Source organism: Sapajus apella, unplaced genomic scaffold, assembly GCF_009761245.1.
Source record: "Sapajus apella isolate SASKATOON/1434 unplaced genomic scaffold, GSC_monkey_1.0 scaffold29, whole genome shotgun sequence".
NCBI classification, from domain to species: domain Eukaryota; kingdom Metazoa; phylum Chordata; class Mammalia; order Primates; family Cebidae; genus Sapajus; species Sapajus apella.
This window is the reverse complement of record NW_022436969.1, coordinates 10615427-10634684: the sequence shown is the minus strand read 5'-3', so window position 1 is coordinate 10634684 and position 19258 is coordinate 10615427. Positions and strand designations below refer to the sequence as shown.

The following is a 19258-nucleotide window of genomic DNA, read 5'->3' as shown; positions in this document are numbered from 1 at the left end:
AGATGAGGAAATACTTTTAGATGATAAAAATCAGAGAAACATATTCTTTTTCTTTCTGTTACAGAAAATAAAATTCAAGCAATCATTTAAAGAACAAATAGAGGGGCCAGGTGCAGTGGCTCATGCCTATAATCCCAGCAGTTTGGGAGGCCAAGACGGGCGGGTCACTTGAGGTCAGGAGTTCAAGATCAGCCTGGCCAACACGGTGAAACCCCATGTCTACTAAAAATACAAAAATAAGCCAGGCGTCATGGCACATGCCTGTAATCCCTGCTGTACTCAGGAGGCTCAGGCAGGACAATCACTTGAACCCAGGAGGCAGAGGTTGCAGTGAGCCAAGAAGAGGTCACTGTGCTCCAGGGTGGGTGACAGAGCAAGACTCTGTCTCAAAAAAAGAAAGGAAGAACAAATAGAAGCATATATCTATAAAAGTATTTCTCTTGAAAAGACTGAGAATTTAAATAAACTCATTTAAAGACAAATTAACTTGGAGACGGTTTTGATGAGTGAATTTGGCATTATACTCCTAAAATAAAACCAAGATCCAGAAACAGGATATTATCTGTCCGAGGCAATACAATTTTTCAATTTACAGAATCAAGAGTAGAATTCAGGGCTTTAGATTCCTGGTTCAGTTTTTCTTTCACTATACCATGCCCATATTCTTAGAAACTGGTGTATATATTAACCATCTATGAGGTTCACAAGTACCTGACAAGTTCTGCTGGTGTCCTGTAATCCTTAAAATAATATAAGGTAAGTATCATCATCCCATTTCAGAGATGGGATAAATGGATATCATAGTGCTTTAGTAAACTGTCCAAGGATCAAGGGCTAGTAAACAACAAAGCCAGGGTTGGAAGCTAGTTATTCCTAAAAAAAAACCCATGTGCTTCAGTGTGACGGTATAAGTGCATGGGAAAACAGGGGTGGAAGATGGTCCTACTAGACATTTTAAAAGCTCTAAGAGATATTAGAAAGCCTTTATAATTGACACAGTGTGGTATTAGCACATGAACAAGCAAGAGAGACCAATGGAACAGAAGGCTTAGAAATAACCCCAAGTACACATGGAAATTTAATATATGAAGAAAGTGGCACTGCCAACCAATAAACATAGGCATTTTAAAATAAATGCTGTGGAGATAACCAGAGAGCAATTTGAATAAAGACAAAATTGGATGTATCTCAAAATATACCATACGTGATAAATTCCAAGTAGATTACAAAGTAAAAACTGAAAAAAAAACATAAGTATCAGAGAAAAAAGGGATAAATCTCTTTATAATCTGGACATAGGGGAAACTTTTCTATGACTCAAAATTCTGAAGCAACAAAAGACTGATAATTTGAAGACATTTATGAATTGTGTGTCAAAATAACAAAATGCAGAAGCAAAGTCTAAAACAAATAAAAAACTGCAAAAAAAAAAAAATCTGCATTTTACCATAGAAAAAGGACTAAGATCCCTAATATATAAAGAGCTTCTAAAAACTGAGAAAAAAAGCAATTTAAAATGAACAAAAAATATTGATGGGCAGTTCACAGAATTCAAATGACCCTTAAAATATGAAAAGATGTTCAACCTTACTCATGAGAATGGAAATTAAAACTAAAATTAAAATAGAAAGAATATAAATAAAATTAAAATTACACTGAGATACCACTTGTCACCTATTAAACAGACAAAAATTCAAAAGTCTTACAACATATTGTTGGTGAGGACAACAAACAATCCCATATAAGACAAGTGGAAATGTAAAACAGCACAACTCTTAGGAAAGGGAGTCTATTTTAACAGTGAGCAAAATTACATATGCATGTGCCTTCAACTCAGCAATCTCACTTTTAAGAATCTACTTCAAAGATATATTGGTAAAAATATAAAATGACTTATGAGCGATGTTACTAATAGCATAAACAAGTCAAATGTCCATCCAAGGGAGACTGAATAAACAATGTTAAAATCCACAAAATGGAACAGGATGCAGCTGTAAAAAGGAATGAGGAAAATCATACACCAATATGTAGTATGCTACTTTTTGTGCAAGAAAGTGGTAAAAATATGAATATAAACATATCTATGTATATGTGTATATGGATATATATTTGCTTATATTTGTAAGAATAAATACTGAAATGTCAAATTTAAAAAAATGGTAAAGGGAAAAGAACAGGGTAGAGAGACATGAATCAAAGTAAGAATATTCTGAATATATCTTATATAGTTTTAACTTTTAAACCACATAAATGAGCCAGGTGCAATAGCTCACACCTGTAATCCCAACACTTTGGCAGGCTATGGCGGGAGGATCCCTTGAGCCCAGGAGTTTGATCCTGGCATAAGCAACATGGTGAGTCCCCATCTCTACAAAACATTTTTAAAATTAGCCAGGCATGGTAGCACATGCCTATAGTCCCAGAGACTGAGATGAGAGAATCGCTTGAGCCCAGGAGGAAGAGGCTGCAATGAACCATGATCATGCCACTGCACTCTAGCCTGGCTGACAGAGCAAGACTCTGTCTCAAAAACAAAAAAACAGGCTAGGCACAGTGGCTCATGCCTATAATCCCAACACTTTGGGAGGCTGAGGCAGGCAGATTACTTGAGCTCAGGAGTTCAAGATTAGCCTGGCCAACATGGCAAAATCCTGCCTCTACTAAAAATTCAAAAATTAACCAGACATGGTGGCACATGCCTGTGGTCCCAGCTACTTGGGAGACTGAGTCAGAAGAACTGCTTGAACCTGGGAGGTAGAGGTTGCAGTGAGCCGAGATGGTGCCATGCACTCCAACCTGGGCGACAGAGCAAGACTGTCTCAAAAAACAAGAACAAAAACACCCAAACCAACCAAAAAGCATATAATTGTTTCACATACACAAAAAAATAAAATTAAAAGGAAAGAAGGAAGTATTGGGGGAAAAAAAGAAAAACCTAAAATGAAAGAGCCTAATTGACGTCAAGTTGGTGAAATAATCGTAGAAAGCACTTTTTCTTCTTTCCAAACTGAAATATCATAGCTGTATTCACTGAAATTTCAACCAGAAGTAAAGAGTAGCATTTCCCACCAAAACGAAAGTTTCCTGGAGGAAGGGCTGATTTCCAAGTCTGAGGCAAGAAAAGAACAAGATGAGACTGAGTACCTTATGGCAGGGGGGGGGGGGGGGGACAAGGGAGCTCTATCAAAGATAACTAGGGTCATATACAAATAACATGAGTATCAACCTGAAGAAGCCCCCATTAGCCAAAGATAGGACAAACTATCAGCAAGGATGACATAAATTGACTGAAACATACCAAAAATATTTTTAAATATGTTCATAATGATACCAAAAATAAAAAAAAAAAAAAAAAGAGAGAAATAAATAAATGTTGGCTGTCTTGTTTGTCACTCATATGGATTATATCAACAGGCTCTTTTGCATACAGCTAGTGCTCGACTTACGACCACGACTGGTTTCGACAGACCGGTCGTAACATGATTTGGTTGTAAGTTGAGTAGGCTATATGTACAGTTGAAATGGTGCAGGTGGAGATGGTAGTGCTGCCGGAAGCTGGTCTGCACTGTCGTACGCCCAGCTGGGCAACGTTTGCGCTGTCAGACGCGGAGCAGTTGTGGCTAGCGATTGTGGTCGTAAAGTCGAATGGTCGAAAGTTGCATAGGTCGTAAGTCGATCAATACCTGTATTAGCTTTTCAGGTAATGGCAGACCCCAGGAGACTGTAATGTAGGGAGGGAGGAGAATAATTCCTGTCTCCCTTAATGGCTGCTCAACAAGAAACCACACTCCCTGTCAGACGGCCCTCTCTCATAGAACTGCCCTCCTCAGCCGCTTTCCTCTTCCCTTATTCCTGATGGCTTAGAGGTGATAGCAATTCCCTTCCTCATTGTGACTAGTCATAGAGCACTGTACTATCCGCACAGGTTTCCTTAAATATTGTCTATACCTTTGTAAACAGTCCTTTACTTAAACTTCCCTCAAATTACCCAGTTTGTGGCATGTCTATCATAAGTCTCCAAAATACCTTGCTATAAAAAGTGGCAGTTAAGGAAAAGATTGAAGCATTCATTTTGTATTTCATGAACTGTATTTCATGATAAACACACAGCCCTAGATGACATTAACATGTGAAAAATCTACACCTCACAGAAGAATTACAGTTAATAAATGTCAAAGGAATAACGGAATTAGAAAATCATTGGCCAGGCGCTGTGGCTCACACCTGTAGTCGCAGAACTTTAGGAGGCGGAGACAGGCAGATCACCTGAGGTAAGGAGTTCGAGGCCAGCCTGGCTAACATGGTGAAACCCTGTTTCTACTAAAAATACAAAAAATTAGCCGGGCATGGTGGTATGTGCCTGTAATCTCAGCTACTCAGGTGGCTGAAGCAGGAGAATCACTTGAACCCAGGGGGTGGAGGTTTCAGTGAGCCAAGATCGCACCATTGCACTCCAGCTTGGGCAACAAGAGCGAAACTCCATCTCAAAACAAAACAAAAAAAAAAAATGAAAAAAGAAAATCATTTATTTTGCTATCCCTAATGAAATAACTGATTTCAGCTAAAGATTATGAATGAATGGAACCATTAGATGAAAGATTAATGAAGGATTCTTACAGAAAGTTATAACAGACTGATGCCACCTGAACAGAATGATCAACCTTAGCATCACTAAGGGCCAGCCAGACATTATGCACCTCCTTGTGAGGCAAAGGAAAAAACAGACAACCAGCAGGGCATGGTGGCTCATGCCTATAATCCCAGCACTTTGGGAGGCCAAGGCAAGCAGATCACCTGAGGTCAGGAGTTCAAGACCAGCCTGACCAACATGAAGAAACCCCCATCTCTACTAAAAATACAAAATTAGCCAGGCGTGGTGGCGCATGCCTGTAATCCCAGCTACTTGGGAGGCTGAGGCAGGAGAATCACTTGAATGCAGGAGGCGGAGGTTGCAGTGAGCTGAGATTGCACCATTGCACTCCAGCCTGAGCAACAAGAGCGAAACTCTGTCTCAAAAAAAAAAAAAAGGAAAAGGAAAAGAAAGTACAGACAATCTGTTAAGTACCCTTGGCTAGAAATCTGAAATAAGTAAATCAAGCTTTTAGATCTAACTACCATTTTATAGGCAATATGGAAGATACAGGAAGAAGTTAAATTACATCATTAGGAAAGTAAAAAGAAAAATCCAGAATGTAAAACAAGGTCCTGTATAGTACCACTGACCTAGTTCCTTCAACATGTTGGGGGATGGGAGTTGGAGAAGCTGGGGGAATGAGACTTCTCTATATTAAGAAGAGATTAGACTCTTGGCTGGGCACAGTGGCTCATGCCTATAATCCCAGCACTTTGGGAGGCTGAGGCGGGCAGATCACCTGAGGTCAGAAGTTTGAGACTAGCCTGGCCAACATAGTGAAACCCCGTCTCTACCAAAAATACAAAAATTAGCTAGGCGTGGTGGCAGGCACTGGTAATCCCAGCTACTCAGGAGGCTGAGGCAGGAGAATCGCTTGAACCCGGGAGGTGGAGGTTGCAGTGAGCCAATATAGCGCCATATACTCCACCCTGGGCGACAAGAGCAAAACTCCACCTTCAAAAAAAAAAAAAAAAAAAAAAAGAATTTTAAAGGACCTAACCAAAGAAAAGCAACATTTAGAACATTTAGACTTTGGATCCAGATTCTCATAAAGCAACTGTAAAATAGACACTGTTTTAGACCATCAGAGAAATCTGAATATAAACTGGAAATTAATGATACCAAAGCACTTTTAATTTTGCTAGGCATGATAATGGCCATTATGGTTATACAAGAAAATGTCTTTTTTTTTTTTTTTCCAAAGATGCTTACTGAAGTAAGTATGAAATGGCAATATATGGAATTTACTTTTTCCAAAGATGCTTACTGAAGTATGTAAGGATGAAATGGCAATATATGAAATTTACTTTAAAATGTTTTGGTACAAAAAAGGTGATTAATGAAATAAAATGTGATGACATTTTGAAAACTGCAAAATCTGCGTAACAGGGGTCCGCTATCCTATTTTCCCTACTTCTGTGTACATTTGAAACTTTTTATTATAAAATTATCAAACAGAACAAAAATTCACATTATTTCCAGTGTAACTACAGTTTTCAAACTTGAGTGTCTAAGAATCCATATCTCATGTAAATCCTAAGAATCATCTCAAAAAATTGTCATTTTGTTTGTCTAGGCAAGATCCCAAATTCCATTTTTAAGTGCCCCAAGTGAATCTGATACAGACAATCTATAGCCTCATGTCTGAAAACTATACACTTAATTGCTTTACTACAAAGTAAATCAAACCTTAAAGGAAAGTCATGATCATATCTCTTACCTGCCCTTTACCTTACCCCACACCTATCTTAGTGTGACAGACATTTAATTAATCATTTTCCTGAGACTACAAATTCCATGAAAGTAGGGCATGTTTGTTTTTATTCACCATGGTGTTCCACTGCATAGCAGAATTCCTAGCACACAGTATACAACAAATAAATATTTGTTAAATGAAGGAATTAATGAAGAACAGAAAAGAGAAAAAGGAAAAGTTAATTGCAGTCCACTGTTTCAAAATTAATTTGAGGGCTGGGTGCTATGGTTCATGCCTGTAATCCTAGCACTTTGGGAGGCCGAGGCAAATGGCTCACTTGACACCAGCCTGGGCAACATGGCAAAACCCCATCTCTACAAAAAAAAAATACAAAAATTAGCCAGGCATGGTGATGCACACCTGTAGTCCCAGTTACTCAAGAGACTGAAGTGGAAGGATGGCTTGAGCTCAGGAGGCAGAGGTTGCAGTGAGATAAGATTGTGCCACTGCACTTCAGCCTGGGTGACAGCACCAGACCCTGTCTCAAAAAAAAAAAAAAAAAAAAAAAAGCAGTTCAAGACAACAATCTGAGAAAATTTCAATTTCTTGCCAAAAATCTAGTATCAGAAGTATGGATCAATTAAGAGGGGTACAGGTTGGCTTACCCTTAAAAATAAAACACAAGTATAAGACAACCTCTCACCTCCCTGAGACATTAGATTTTGGACATTAATTTGAACATCTTCCTCTTGTTTAGGAACTGTAATAAAAATATACTCTATATTTCATAATCCCAAACAGACAGGGCAAGAATATTAGGGAAGAAAACTGTATGTTTACATTTTAATAGATATACAAATGAAAAATTACCACTTCTTCTGTTGAAAAAGTACAAACCCCTACAGTTATGAATATAAATCACAAATTCAAAAAGTAATGCCAAATATAACAATTAAAATTAATTTAGGAACCAGTTCTAAAAATAGTACTTACCAAAGATGGTTGACAATCTTACATCTCTACCCTAACAACATTTAACTGTTGAAGCTTTATTTCTTAAATTACATTTTTTTGGAGTTTTAATTGAAATATAATAAACAAAGTCTCATAGAATTTTTATTTTTTGAGACAGAATCGCACTTTGACAACCAGACTGGAGTACACTGGCACCAATTATGACTCACTGCAGTCTCAACCTCCTGGGCTCAAACAATCTTCCTACCTCAACCTCTCAAACAGCCGAGACTACAGGGGAAGCCACAACACCCAGGTAATTTTTAAAATTTTTTTGTAGAGCCAAGGTCTCTCTATGTTGCCCAGGCTGGTCTCAAACACTTGGGCTCAAGGGACACTTGCACCTTGGCCTCCAAAAGTGCTCAGATTACAGGTGAAAGCCACCACGTCAGGCCTCTTGTAGAATTTTCAGAGATATAAAGGACATCAGCAACTATCTGGTCCAACTCTTTGTTCTACAAATAGGGAAAATGAAGCCTAGATAAGAAAAATGATATACTCTGTCACACAGAGAGTTAACAGCAAAACAAGACTATTCTCTGAATTTTCAGTCCAATGTCTTTTCACAACACCACGCGAATGGCATATTTTTAAGAATAAATACTTTCCATTGTGAATTGCAGTACTATCTGTTCATCTTCTTGAACACATGTGTGTGGTATCCAACAGCTACACTGTGGACTTACACTGAATGGATATACCCCCTTTTTGGGGGGGATGAGAATGGAGAAGTAGAGCTTTTGGATTATCTTCAGCAATAGAACTCCATATACATTTTCTCCTGGTAAGTGGGTTTTTCTATCAATTATCATAAAAGAATCCGTAATTTTCACCATATAGCCATAATACCAAAACTTACAACCATGTAGTGAAACTATTGTAAAGTTATGCAAAGTCTAATCTAAAACTGAGAATTTACTCTTTGTTCAATATAAAATTTTATATGTAGTTCCTTCTTCCGAATTAAAAACACTTCTTACTCAAAAGATTAACAAATGACCTAATTCATATCTCAGCTGTTACTCTGAGCCACCTCTCTACATACCCACAGAGTGCTTGTAGTGTGAGAGAGCCTATTTACAGAGCACATACTGAAAGTATAAAAGATACACACAGAAAGAGAACAAGATAACAACTCAATCTCCATAAATTCGTTCCCAATTGCCTTTTATATCCAACTAAACCCTTGGCACAAAGTAGATACCATGTTATAAATCATGACTAAACGAATAAACAGTCTCCAAAAGATCCTCCCCATTTACTGAATCTATCTAATTAGGAACTGTAATAAAAATGTACTCTATATTTCATAATTCCAAACAGAGAAGGCAAGTATACTAGAGAAGTAAACTATATGTTAACATTTTAATAGATATACAAATGAAAAATTACCACTTCCTCTGTTCAAAAAGTACAAACCCCCACAGTTATGAACATAAGTCAAAAATTCAAAAATAATGCCAAATATAAAATTAAAAATCATTTAGGAACTAGTTCCAAAAATAGCACTTACCAAAGATGGTTGACAATCTTACACTGATTGTTCAATGGAGAATAAATGTCTCCATTTTCAGTTACCATTGGCTTACGCATTAATAATACACAACTAGATTATGAATTTGTGAGCAGCTTGAGATGCCGGATAAATTACTCTGTACTTAGAAAAGACAATAAATATCAACTTCTAGACTACGCACACTGACTAGTATATAACAGGATTACAAATATGACAATATTACAAATGCTTACTAAATACCAAATGCTGTGATAGTTGCTTTGACTATATTATTCAATTCTTACAACAATCTAGTACTTTTATCCCTTATTTTTCTGAAGATGAAACAAGCATTGAGAGGTTAAACTAACCCCCTAAGATATTTCAGCAAAAACGTGGCCGAGCCTAGGTTTCAATCCAAGTTTAGACCCTATACAAAGATTTGCTGAATGAATAAAAACGAATTAGAAAAGTAACCTGTTTTTTTTTTGTAAAAGAAGTTCCTTCAACACACTAACATCCAAAAAGGTCTGGTCCAAACTAACCAGATATGCAATTGATACTAATAACACCTATTAATCCACAAATTAGGAACACTGGCAGAGATACAACTTCAAGGCTCAAAGATTTAATGACCTCGGGTCTTTTCATTCCAAGAGTAATATATCCCCAAATCTGATGAATTCAACTGGCAAGGCATACAGGGGATTAGACAGCAATAATCTAGATTCTAAAATGCTACCCAAAATCTGCTGTAATAACTCACTGTGTAGACTATACTGTCAAAAAAGTTTACAACAAAAATTCCAGTTTAGTGACAGGGACAATAATGCAATTAATGACCAAACAGCTAAGTTTATGGTAAGAAGTTGTTTTGGTATATGAGGGATTTGAGACTAACATGACATCCAAATAGAGATGTTTACAAAGCAGTCATATATTTAGAATTTGAAACAAAAGACTAAAAATAAAGACTTGGGTATCATGTGCATAGTAAATGAAGTAAATGAAGATGGACTTAAATGAAGTTGATAGTAAACAAAGCTGTTAGTAAATGTAAATGAAGATGATAGTAAATGAAGTAAATGAAGATGACAGTAAATGAAGCTGTAAGAATGGATGAATTCTCCAAGGTAGTAGAATGAAAGATAAGTATTAAAGGTCAAAGACTGAGGCAAAGAAAAAAAGAATGAAAAGATGGGAAACCGCTAGGTCAAGAGAGTCCAGGAAGAGAATTTAAAGAAAGAAAAACTCAAAGATTAACACGAGAAATTTCATTTACATGTATTTACATTTAATCTTCCACGTTCTGAAAAACTCCCTAATGAGAAACAGTAGTGACAGACATATACAAAGGGAACAGCACAGTGTTAGAACTCAATATGCACTGCTCAACTAATATTGGTTCCCTTCCATCTCCTCCACTCACTGGTTGCTAAATCTCCACCAGCTAGAAGAAAAACAGAAAGGTCAGGTTCTTAACTGGCATTGTGAAGCAGTGTGCTCATAAATATGCGACAACCAAGATAGCTGTATTTTCATCAAAGGTATGTCAAACTTCACAACAAATGTATCCACAACCCTCCCAATCATTTTTGTTTTTTCTTTTCTTTTGAGACGGGTTCTCACTGTGTTGCCCAGGCTGGAGGGCAATGGCACAATCTCGGCTCACTGCAACTCCCACCTCATGGACTCAAGCAATTATCCAGCTTCAGCCTTCTAGTAGCTGGGACCAGAGGTGCATGCCATTATGCCTGGCTAATTTTTTGCATTTTGGTAGAAACGGGGCTCCCCCATGTTGCTCAGGCTGCTCTCAAACTCCTGGGCTCAAGCTATTTGCCTGCCTTGACCTCCCAAAGAGCTGAGATTATAGGCATGAGCCACTGCGCCCGGCCTTTTTCCTTTTTAATTTACAAGTCGTAAGCATCTTTTCCTCTGCAAAGATTCAACGGACTTAACTACACTCTATCCCTTACTCTGTTTTCAAAGATACTCAAAATTACTGAGAAATTATTACAGGCCCTAGACAAAATAATTCTAAGGAAGTTAGGAAAAGAGAAAAAGCTCCCGATAATCTTTATAAAACTGTAACATGGACAGTAAGAAAGACAACCATTAGGACACTGGAAAGAATCTGACTTACAGAAAACCAAAGTTGAATAACTTGAATGCTCTAGGAAACAAGTGAATGGTTATCATAATATATCTTAGTATTTTCAGACTAGTTTAGCATTTATATACAATATGAAAAATGAACTTACTTAGTTCTTGAAAAAAATTATAGATGTTCAAGAAAAGGTTGGATAGTCACTTATCAGAGTTCTTCCAGCTACATTATTTTAAACTACTGCAGGTTGAGTATCCCTTGTTTGAAATACTTGGGACTAGAAGTGTTTCGAATTGTAGACTTTTTCATTTTGAAATACTTCCATATACATAAGATATCCTGAGGATGGCGGGACCAAGTCTAAATAAGAAATTGATTTACATTTCATATATACCTCATACACACAACCTGAAGGTCATTTTATGCAATATTTTAATAATTTTGTGCATGAAACAAAGTTTTGACTACATTTGCACTGCAACCCGTGGCACAAGGTCAGGTGTGGAATTTTCCATTTGTGGCGTCATGTCAGCACTCAAAAAGTTTCGGATTTTCAGCACTTCAAATTTCAGATTACAGATGCTAGTCATCACTAGTGTCTCAACAAAAAAGCTGTTTTGTGGGTAAGGTAGTTTAAAAAGACATATATCAGATAACTTCTGAAACCAAAAGATTTGAAAGCTTCCACTTCTAAGCATGCATCTAGTAAAGGAAGTAGAGAAGAAACATAATTTGAAATCCTTATTTATAAAAAAAAACCCTAGAACTAAAGGATTGCACATGGCACATAATACATAAGTATCAGTTAAACAAACCAACAGAAGTTAAAATAATAGAGAAAGGCAACCAATGTAAAAGGAATATTGTTCCTATAATATATGAGAAGTCCAAAGTCCAGATAGAGGAGAACAAGAACAGACTCACTGAAAAAGCTGAAGTCACCTGATAGGTCACTCCGAATGACAGAATGAATGAACGAATGCTCAATGTTAAATATAAAACATCATGCAAAGAAAATTCATGCTATATACTACAAAACTGAAAAAATGATTTTTCCAGTTTTGGGCCAGGCACAGTGGCTCACTCCTGTAATCCCAGCACTTTGGGAGGCCCAGGCAGGCGGATTACTTGAGGTCAGGAGTTCAAGATCAGCCTGGCCAACATGGTGAAACCCTGTCTCTACTAAAAATACAAAGCTTATCCAGGCGTGGTGGTGCACGCCTGTAATCCCAGGTACTCAGGAGGCTGAGGCAGAAGAATCACTTGAACATGGAAGGCGGAGGTTGCAGTTAGCCAAGAGCGTGCCTCTGAATTCCAGACTAGGCGACAGAGTGAGATTCTGTCTCAGGAAAAAAAAAAAAAAAGAAAGAAAATTCAGTCCTTACCAAGTTCAGATTGATAGGGTAATAAAATTTCAGTAACAGCTATCAATAAACAGCTGTGGAACCAAACAGAAAAAAGGGGACAAGATATAAGATTTCAAGGAAAAAAAAATAACCAGATCTGTCTATTGACTATTCTCTTTTTCCAAATGTTGTTTTAGAAGTGTTGGGCTCCATGACACCTGGCTGTCCTAACTCTGGAGGCCTTATTTCCTCCACTGTTCCTCTTTGTTCAACCTTCATCTTTAACCCTCAGTTTTCTCTCCACTGTTTCTCCCTTTAACATTATACCAACTTGCACCTTTGTGCAAATGACTTCCGAATCATTATCTGTAATCATGAGCTCAGTTCCCTATCTCCAACAGTCTCTACAGGTCATTTTCTCATGATTGCTCCACTATCCCCTCAAACACAACAAATCTAAAATTGAATTTATCTGTAGGCCTATTCTTCCCAAGCAATTTCCAACCCTGACTTTGCTATTTTTACCATTCTCCCTATAATCCAAACTCAACCTTTCTAGTCATCTGACTACTGCCTCTCTTTGCTTCCCCTTCTTTTCCCCAACCCTACCAATAAAGTTCCATTAATTCTTCCTTTCTCATTCTCATGCCCCAATTTGGGGCTTCAATCATTTCTGGACTATTACAATAATAGTTTTTTAAAACTGTCCAATCTCATCGTTTCTCCAGTCTTTTCCCATGCTAACCCATCTTGCACGCCACTAGATTCATCTCCTTCATTCATCCTAGCACTTTCTTATTTATAATATTTCATAGCCACAACACAGTAAAGGCAGTCCAAAATCCTTAGCTTACCAATCAAATCCTCCACAATCTAACCCTAATCGTTCCTTCCAACCTTATCTTCCTTGTTTCCCCAAACATGTCATATAGCCAGTCATGTCTCCACCCTCTATTCACGTTATCCTCCACTCCTCCTGAATTCCCCCTATCTAAATCCTATCTATCCATCAACTCACTTTGGCTCTCTCAACTCACAGTGACTTCTCAATTTCCAAGAGCATCATTATCTAAACAATCATCTGGAATTTATCACATTTTCTCAATCTGTGAAGTGTTTGGCTTTGTTTCTATGTATACATGTGAGATAAGGTCTTGTCTTCCTAAAAAGATTGGACTCTCAAGGCAAGAGTCCATGACTTATATTTCCATGTATCCACCACAACTAAATAAAGATCTCCACAAACAAGCGAAGATGATTTAAAACAAAAAGAAAGCTACCAAACCCTCCCTGTAACACCACCTTATGTGATAATGAGATCGAAAAGCAAAATAAAATCAAAGATATATGAAAACTGAATATTAAAATAAAAATCAGACTTCTTAGAAGTTACAGAAATCCTTACAGGAAAGATGTATTCTAATCCCTTCCACTTGTCTCGTTTAATAAAATGTTTTAAAATTTATTAAGCATCAACCTTCTTTACTATTTCTCAATATAAAGAGCATCCATAATGTGTTGAGACATTTCAAACAACCCACAATACGCTTATTTTCTGGTTAGGGATGCGTAGAACAATTCTGAAAGCTTTGGGAAGCTTCTTGTAAAACCCATACATGTGGAAAAATATAAATAAACAGAAATTTAGAATAAAATGGACGTTAATTTTAAACAATCTACATTAATTTTTCTTTGATTCAAGATGGGATTTTTGAATTGAATTATTTCTTTGAATTGTACTGCTTCCTTAATCTTAATTCCCAAAATCGTGCATATCTAACATTATTTCATCAGAGACACTGTGAAATCCTGTCCATCTACATACTCCCTGAAACCTTATTTTAGAGATTATGTTGTTTTGTTTGGACTAAAAGAGAAATATTATATAACCCTTAGTTCAGAAACTCGTTTACAGAAGAAATGTATCAGACCTAAGAATTCCAAATACTTCACAGATAACTGTGCATATTATCAACTACTGTACTACTTTTAACATGGGATTTTGGTTTTTCATGTCATAAAACCCTCTTTAGAATGTTTTAAAAGTGGCACTGTTAAGTGTCACACAACCAGAAAGACTGTATGGTACTTTTGTAACCAATAACATTATAAAAGAAGTTAACATTGCAATGACCCATGATCAATTATATTGGGTTTTTACAATAGTTCAGCAAAAAGTTCCTTCAAACTCCAATCACTTATGAAATTTTGGCTCAAAAATCACTTCCTCAATATCAATTCTCCGTTGTCACTTTCAAGGCTAAAAACTAAACCCCTAGGAGCTAAATCGCAAAAAGAAAAAAAAAAAAAAAAAAAAAGAAAAGAAAAAAACGCAAAGTAGACTTTCCAATTTGACTGTCAAACAAATCAGAAAGATTATTACTGCGATCGCCATTCAACAAACTATGTACGTAGCAGTAACTGACGCGATAACTTTATAGGATGCCTGCAATAACAGTTTGTATCTTTCGTGTACTGATGAACTGGGTGAGAAGAGTTCCGAGAGTAGTTAGTACAGAGCCAGTCAAATGGTAAACAGGACCACGCCGTGAGATCTTAATGGTACTCCAAGATTCTTCAGGAAACAGAAATCTAGCGTTTTCCAAGACGATTATGCACACCTGAGACTTCTTTTGCAGCTAACCGGACTAACGCAAGAGGAAGACAAGACATGCAAAACACCAGACTAGCAAAAGAGAGCAGCACTACTCACCAGCAAACAATCCGAATTCACTTCCGATTTGGGATCCCGCAGCAGGTTGTCGATTTTTTCAAATCGAGTTTCAAAACTGTCCCCAGTCGACATGTTGCTATAGCTGTGACAATGCCCTCGTACCAGCACCAGCAGCGGAAAGCAATTTCAACCAACTTCCTCCGCGGTGGGTTCGCAGCCGCGGGGTGGAGGAGCCGGAACCTCAGGGTCACCAGGTGCGCCCGGTTCCCTCTTCTTCCCCTCACTGTGGGGACCTCCGCTCTCCAGACCCCCGGCCGGGGGCAACAGCGACCCACAGCCGCTCGGACGCCCAAAGTCGCATCCCACCCGGCCGCCCCTCACGACAGCCGACAGCGCCGTCGCCACCAGCCTCGTCGCTCCGGCGAGGTGCTTCAGCCTAGCGGGCCCCGGCCGCCTTCGCCATGGAGGGGTCTCCGTCCGGAGATGGGCAGGAGCGACGAGAAAAGAGAAGCAGGGTGGAGACTCCCTCGGGGCAACAAGGGAGAGAGAAGAGGAAAGGCGAAAGCGAAGGGCGGGTGAGGAGCTGTGCCAGCTGCGGCCGCCGCTCGGGCCACGGGCCGGGCCCGCTCCGCTCAGAGGCGCTGTAGACTGTCTAGCCCCGCATCCCCGGCTCTACTCGGCCCGGCCCGACGCACCGATCAGTCTCGGCCACGAGCTGGTCCCTGCGGGACAGCCTCACTCTCCCATTTTGTCCCGTCGCTGCTGGAGCTGCTGCTACGGTGTCCGGTGGGGCAGGGCGAGGTCGATGCCCGATGGAGACTTAGCAGAGGAAAGGCTGGAGAGCGGGCGAAGAGGAAGACGATAGTTGGGTCCCGGCGGCTGCTGATGGGGGAGCTCCAGGGAGGGGCTGCGGTCCTAGCAGGGGAAAGGGCGAGTCGCGGCGGCGAATGCCTGGGGGGGGGTGGGGCGAGGGGGGCCGAGAGGGACTAATATGTCCGCCTTCCTGTTCAAACAAACGGAGACCGCCGGCGCACACTGCGCATGCGGGGCGCGGACGCTCGGACGGGGAACCAGCCGGGACCCCGCGCGCGCGCGCGCGCACACGCTGTAGCCTTTGCGGGCGGGGCGGGGCGGGGCGGTGAGGTGGGCGGGACCTTGCAGGCTGATCGCGGGAGAAGGCGGACCGCTGGGTGGAGCCGACGGGGCGTCTGCAGCGGCCCGCACGGTCCTAGTCCTACTGGGCTGCGCGGCTGAGGAGCGGCCTCGGAGGTCTGGACCGAGGCAGAGTTCTGGCTGCTTCTGGTCGCTGTCCCGCAGCTGCCCCAACTCTGTTTCCTCTAGGTTGCAGCCAGTCCAGAGACTTCTGACGAGGAAAAAGTGCTTGTTCTCCTTGTTACTGTTAGGATGGGAGGTAGGTTATTTTTTAGGGAAGATGCCTTTCCATCGGCAGGTACCAGCATTTAGCACCAGTGGCGTTTGGTTTTCTGTGGTACTCGGTGGACAGCCCTCCGCGAGCCCCGGCGTTGAACCGTTTAAGATTCCCTGGGAATTGCTTATAGCCGTTACTGGAAATAGGGGGAAAAAAAAAAAAAGATTTCCTGGGAAAGTTCCTGCAGCACTCAGCCATCCCGCCCCAGGCGTGTGTGTCAGGGGAGCCATAAAATACTGACTCCGGAAGATAGTCAATAGAAGTCAAGCTCAATTTAATTTTTTAAAGGAAAATCTCGTGGAAAAAAATCAATATTTTTAAGTCGTTCATATTAGTTCTGTCACTTCATTAACACCCTCGCTGTAGTTCTCTCCTGGACGTGTAAGGCTGCCATTTCAATGTCAAAACATTCAGTAAAACGTAATTGTGATTTTTATAAGAACTAATGTAGGACTTGAGAATAATGGGCATTTCTCCTAGTTCCGTTGCTTCAGGTGACTGTGATGTGAAGGAATGTGAAAGACTTTTCACTCACTCCTGATAAAGTAATGTTCTTCACTGGTTTCAGCAAGAAATCTACCTTAATTTATTTCTAATCAAACTTTATTTTTGCTCAGAAGTCAAATTAAGAATCACTAGAAATAGAAAATGTGGGTGTTTTACCCCATACTGGAAAATAGTACAGATGAACCAATTGTCTTTCTAGGCAAAAAGCATCCTACAGCATCTGAACAGTCCACCAACCTTATGAAGTGAGTCAGATGTTGGAAAATCTTTTTTTTTTTTTTTTCTGAGACAGAGTTTCAGTGGCGCAAACTTGGCTCACTGCAACCTCTGTCCCCTGGGTTCAAGCGATTCTCCTGCCTCAGCCTCCCAAGTAGCAGCTGGGATTACATGCGTCTGCTTTTTTTTTTTTTTTTTACACAAAGCCTTGCTCTGTCTCCAGGCTGGAGTGCAATGGTGCCATCTCGGCTCACTGCAGCCTCCATCTCCTGGGTTGAAGCGATTCTCCTGTCTCAGCCTCCCGAGTACCTGGGACTACAGGCGCAGGCCACCACCACGCCTGGCTAATTGTTTGTATTTTTTTTTTTAGTAAAGGCGAGGTTTCACCGTGTTAGCCAGGATGGTCTCCATATGCTGACCTCGTGATCCGCCCGCCTTGGCCTTGCAGAGGGCTGGGTTTCATGTGCCACCAGGACCAGACAGGAAAATCTTATATTTTTTGAAAAAAATGGCTATTTCTATTTTCAGTTTATGTATTACAAAAAATATTTAGCCATAAAATCCACTGTATATATCAAGATAGGAAGTTCTTAATTTATGCAAAAATCATAGCAAAGACAACTAGACAAACCAGGTATTTCATTAAATGCCTTTGCAGTGACTTTTCTTGGCTCCAGCATTTTAAGTCATGTGAATTAGATTTATTTTTAAGCATAGGGCTTAAAATAAATATGGCAGTTGTCCTAAAATAAATTTCCTAAACCCTGCTTGTCTTTTTTTTTTTTATTATTACCATTTTTAGGTATTAGGAATTTTGTTGTTTCTCAGAGAATGGTGAACATTATGTTGCTTTCCATTTAGACACATATGTAAAAGAAACAGGTAGCTAAGACAATACATGAGCAACACTGATAAATATAAGTGGAAGTAATAACCAACTTGGCAGAGCTACTAGAAATACATGTGGGGTCCATATAGCTTACTTACCTATGAGGCTATCCTCATGATTGTAACACACCAATAGTTATCTTCTGCCATAAGATATATGGACTCTGAATTAACATTTTTTTTCCCTGTATGGAGTTTCACTCTTGTGGCCCAGGCTGGAGTGCAGTGGCAAGATCTCCACTCACTGCAACCTCCACCTCCCAGGTTCAAACAATTCTCCTGCCTCAGCCTCTGGAGTAGCTGAGATTACAGGTATGTGCCACCACACCCAGCTAGTTTTTGTATTTTTAGTAGAGATGGCATTTCACCATGTTGGCCAGGCTGGTCTCGAACTACTGACCTTGTGATCCACCCGACTTGGCCTCCCAAAATACTGGGACTACAGGCATGAGCCACCATGCCTGGCCAACTTTTTTAAATAAGGAGGTCCTCACTTATAACAGGTTGGAATCATATGACATTAAAAATTCCCTTCCATTAGCCAGGCATGGTGGGGAGTGCCTATAATCCTAGCTACTTGAAAGGCTGAGGCAGGAGAATTGCTTGAACGCAGGAGGCAGAGGTTGTAGAGAGCCAAGAGGGTGCCACTGCACTTTAGCCTGGGAGACAGTGCCAGACTCCATATCAAAAAAATAAAAATAAAATACAGTTCACTTCCAACCTTAAAATTCCATCGTCTAATTGTGGCTAATCTCTTCCAAAGTATTGTGGATATTTGATATCACTCTTAAAATGTAAAGTATGTTAAAATCCTACATGCAAGTGCAAATTAGTGATTCCATGTATAAATATGATATAACAAACATGCAGTGGCTCACGTCTGTAATCCCAGCACTTTGGGAGGTCCAGATGGGTAGATTCCGAGGTCAGGAGTTCAAGACCAGCCTGGCCAAGATGGTGAAACCCCGTCTCTATAAAAAATACAAAAATTAGCCAGGCATCATAGCAGGAGCCTGTAATTCCAGCTACTCAGGAGGCTGAGACAGGAGAATTGCTTGAACCAGGACAGTAGAAGTTGCAGTGAGCCGAGATCAAGCCACTGCATTCCAGTCTGGGTGACAGAGTGAGGCTCCATCTCAAATAATAATATAACAAACATACTGAGTGTTTACCATGTGTGTGCTAGGCACTACTCCATACACTTTCTGCATAAACTCTTAAAACTATGCCACAGATGGTGAAATTGAAGTGCA

At 39.8% G+C, this 19258-nt stretch overlaps 1 protein-coding gene and 1 long non-coding RNA gene across 4 annotated transcripts in view; one reads left to right on the top strand and one right to left on the bottom strand.

Annotated features, from left to right (window-relative positions):
* ROCK1 (Rho associated coiled-coil containing protein kinase 1) overlaps positions 1–15884 on the bottom strand; it is a 163869-nt gene extending 147985 nt beyond the window's left edge. For 2 of the 3 annotated variants that reach the window (XM_032293240.1, XM_032293241.1), the window contains exon 1: positions 15005–15884. In XM_032293240.1, coding sequence (XP_032149131.1) covers positions 15005–15097 — 93 coding nt within the window. In that variant the 5' untranslated portion in view covers positions 15098–15884. The remainder of the gene's footprint in view (positions 1–15004) is intronic. The other variant, XM_032293242.1, reaches the window with a different exon arrangement.
* Positions 331–3949, top strand: LOC116561462. Its single transcript, XR_004273439.1, has 3 exons — positions 331–431; positions 2909–2911; positions 3867–3949. It is a non-coding gene; the product is annotated as an uncharacterized LOC116561462 (long non-coding RNA).
* Positions 15885–19258: the final 3374 nt, after the last annotated feature.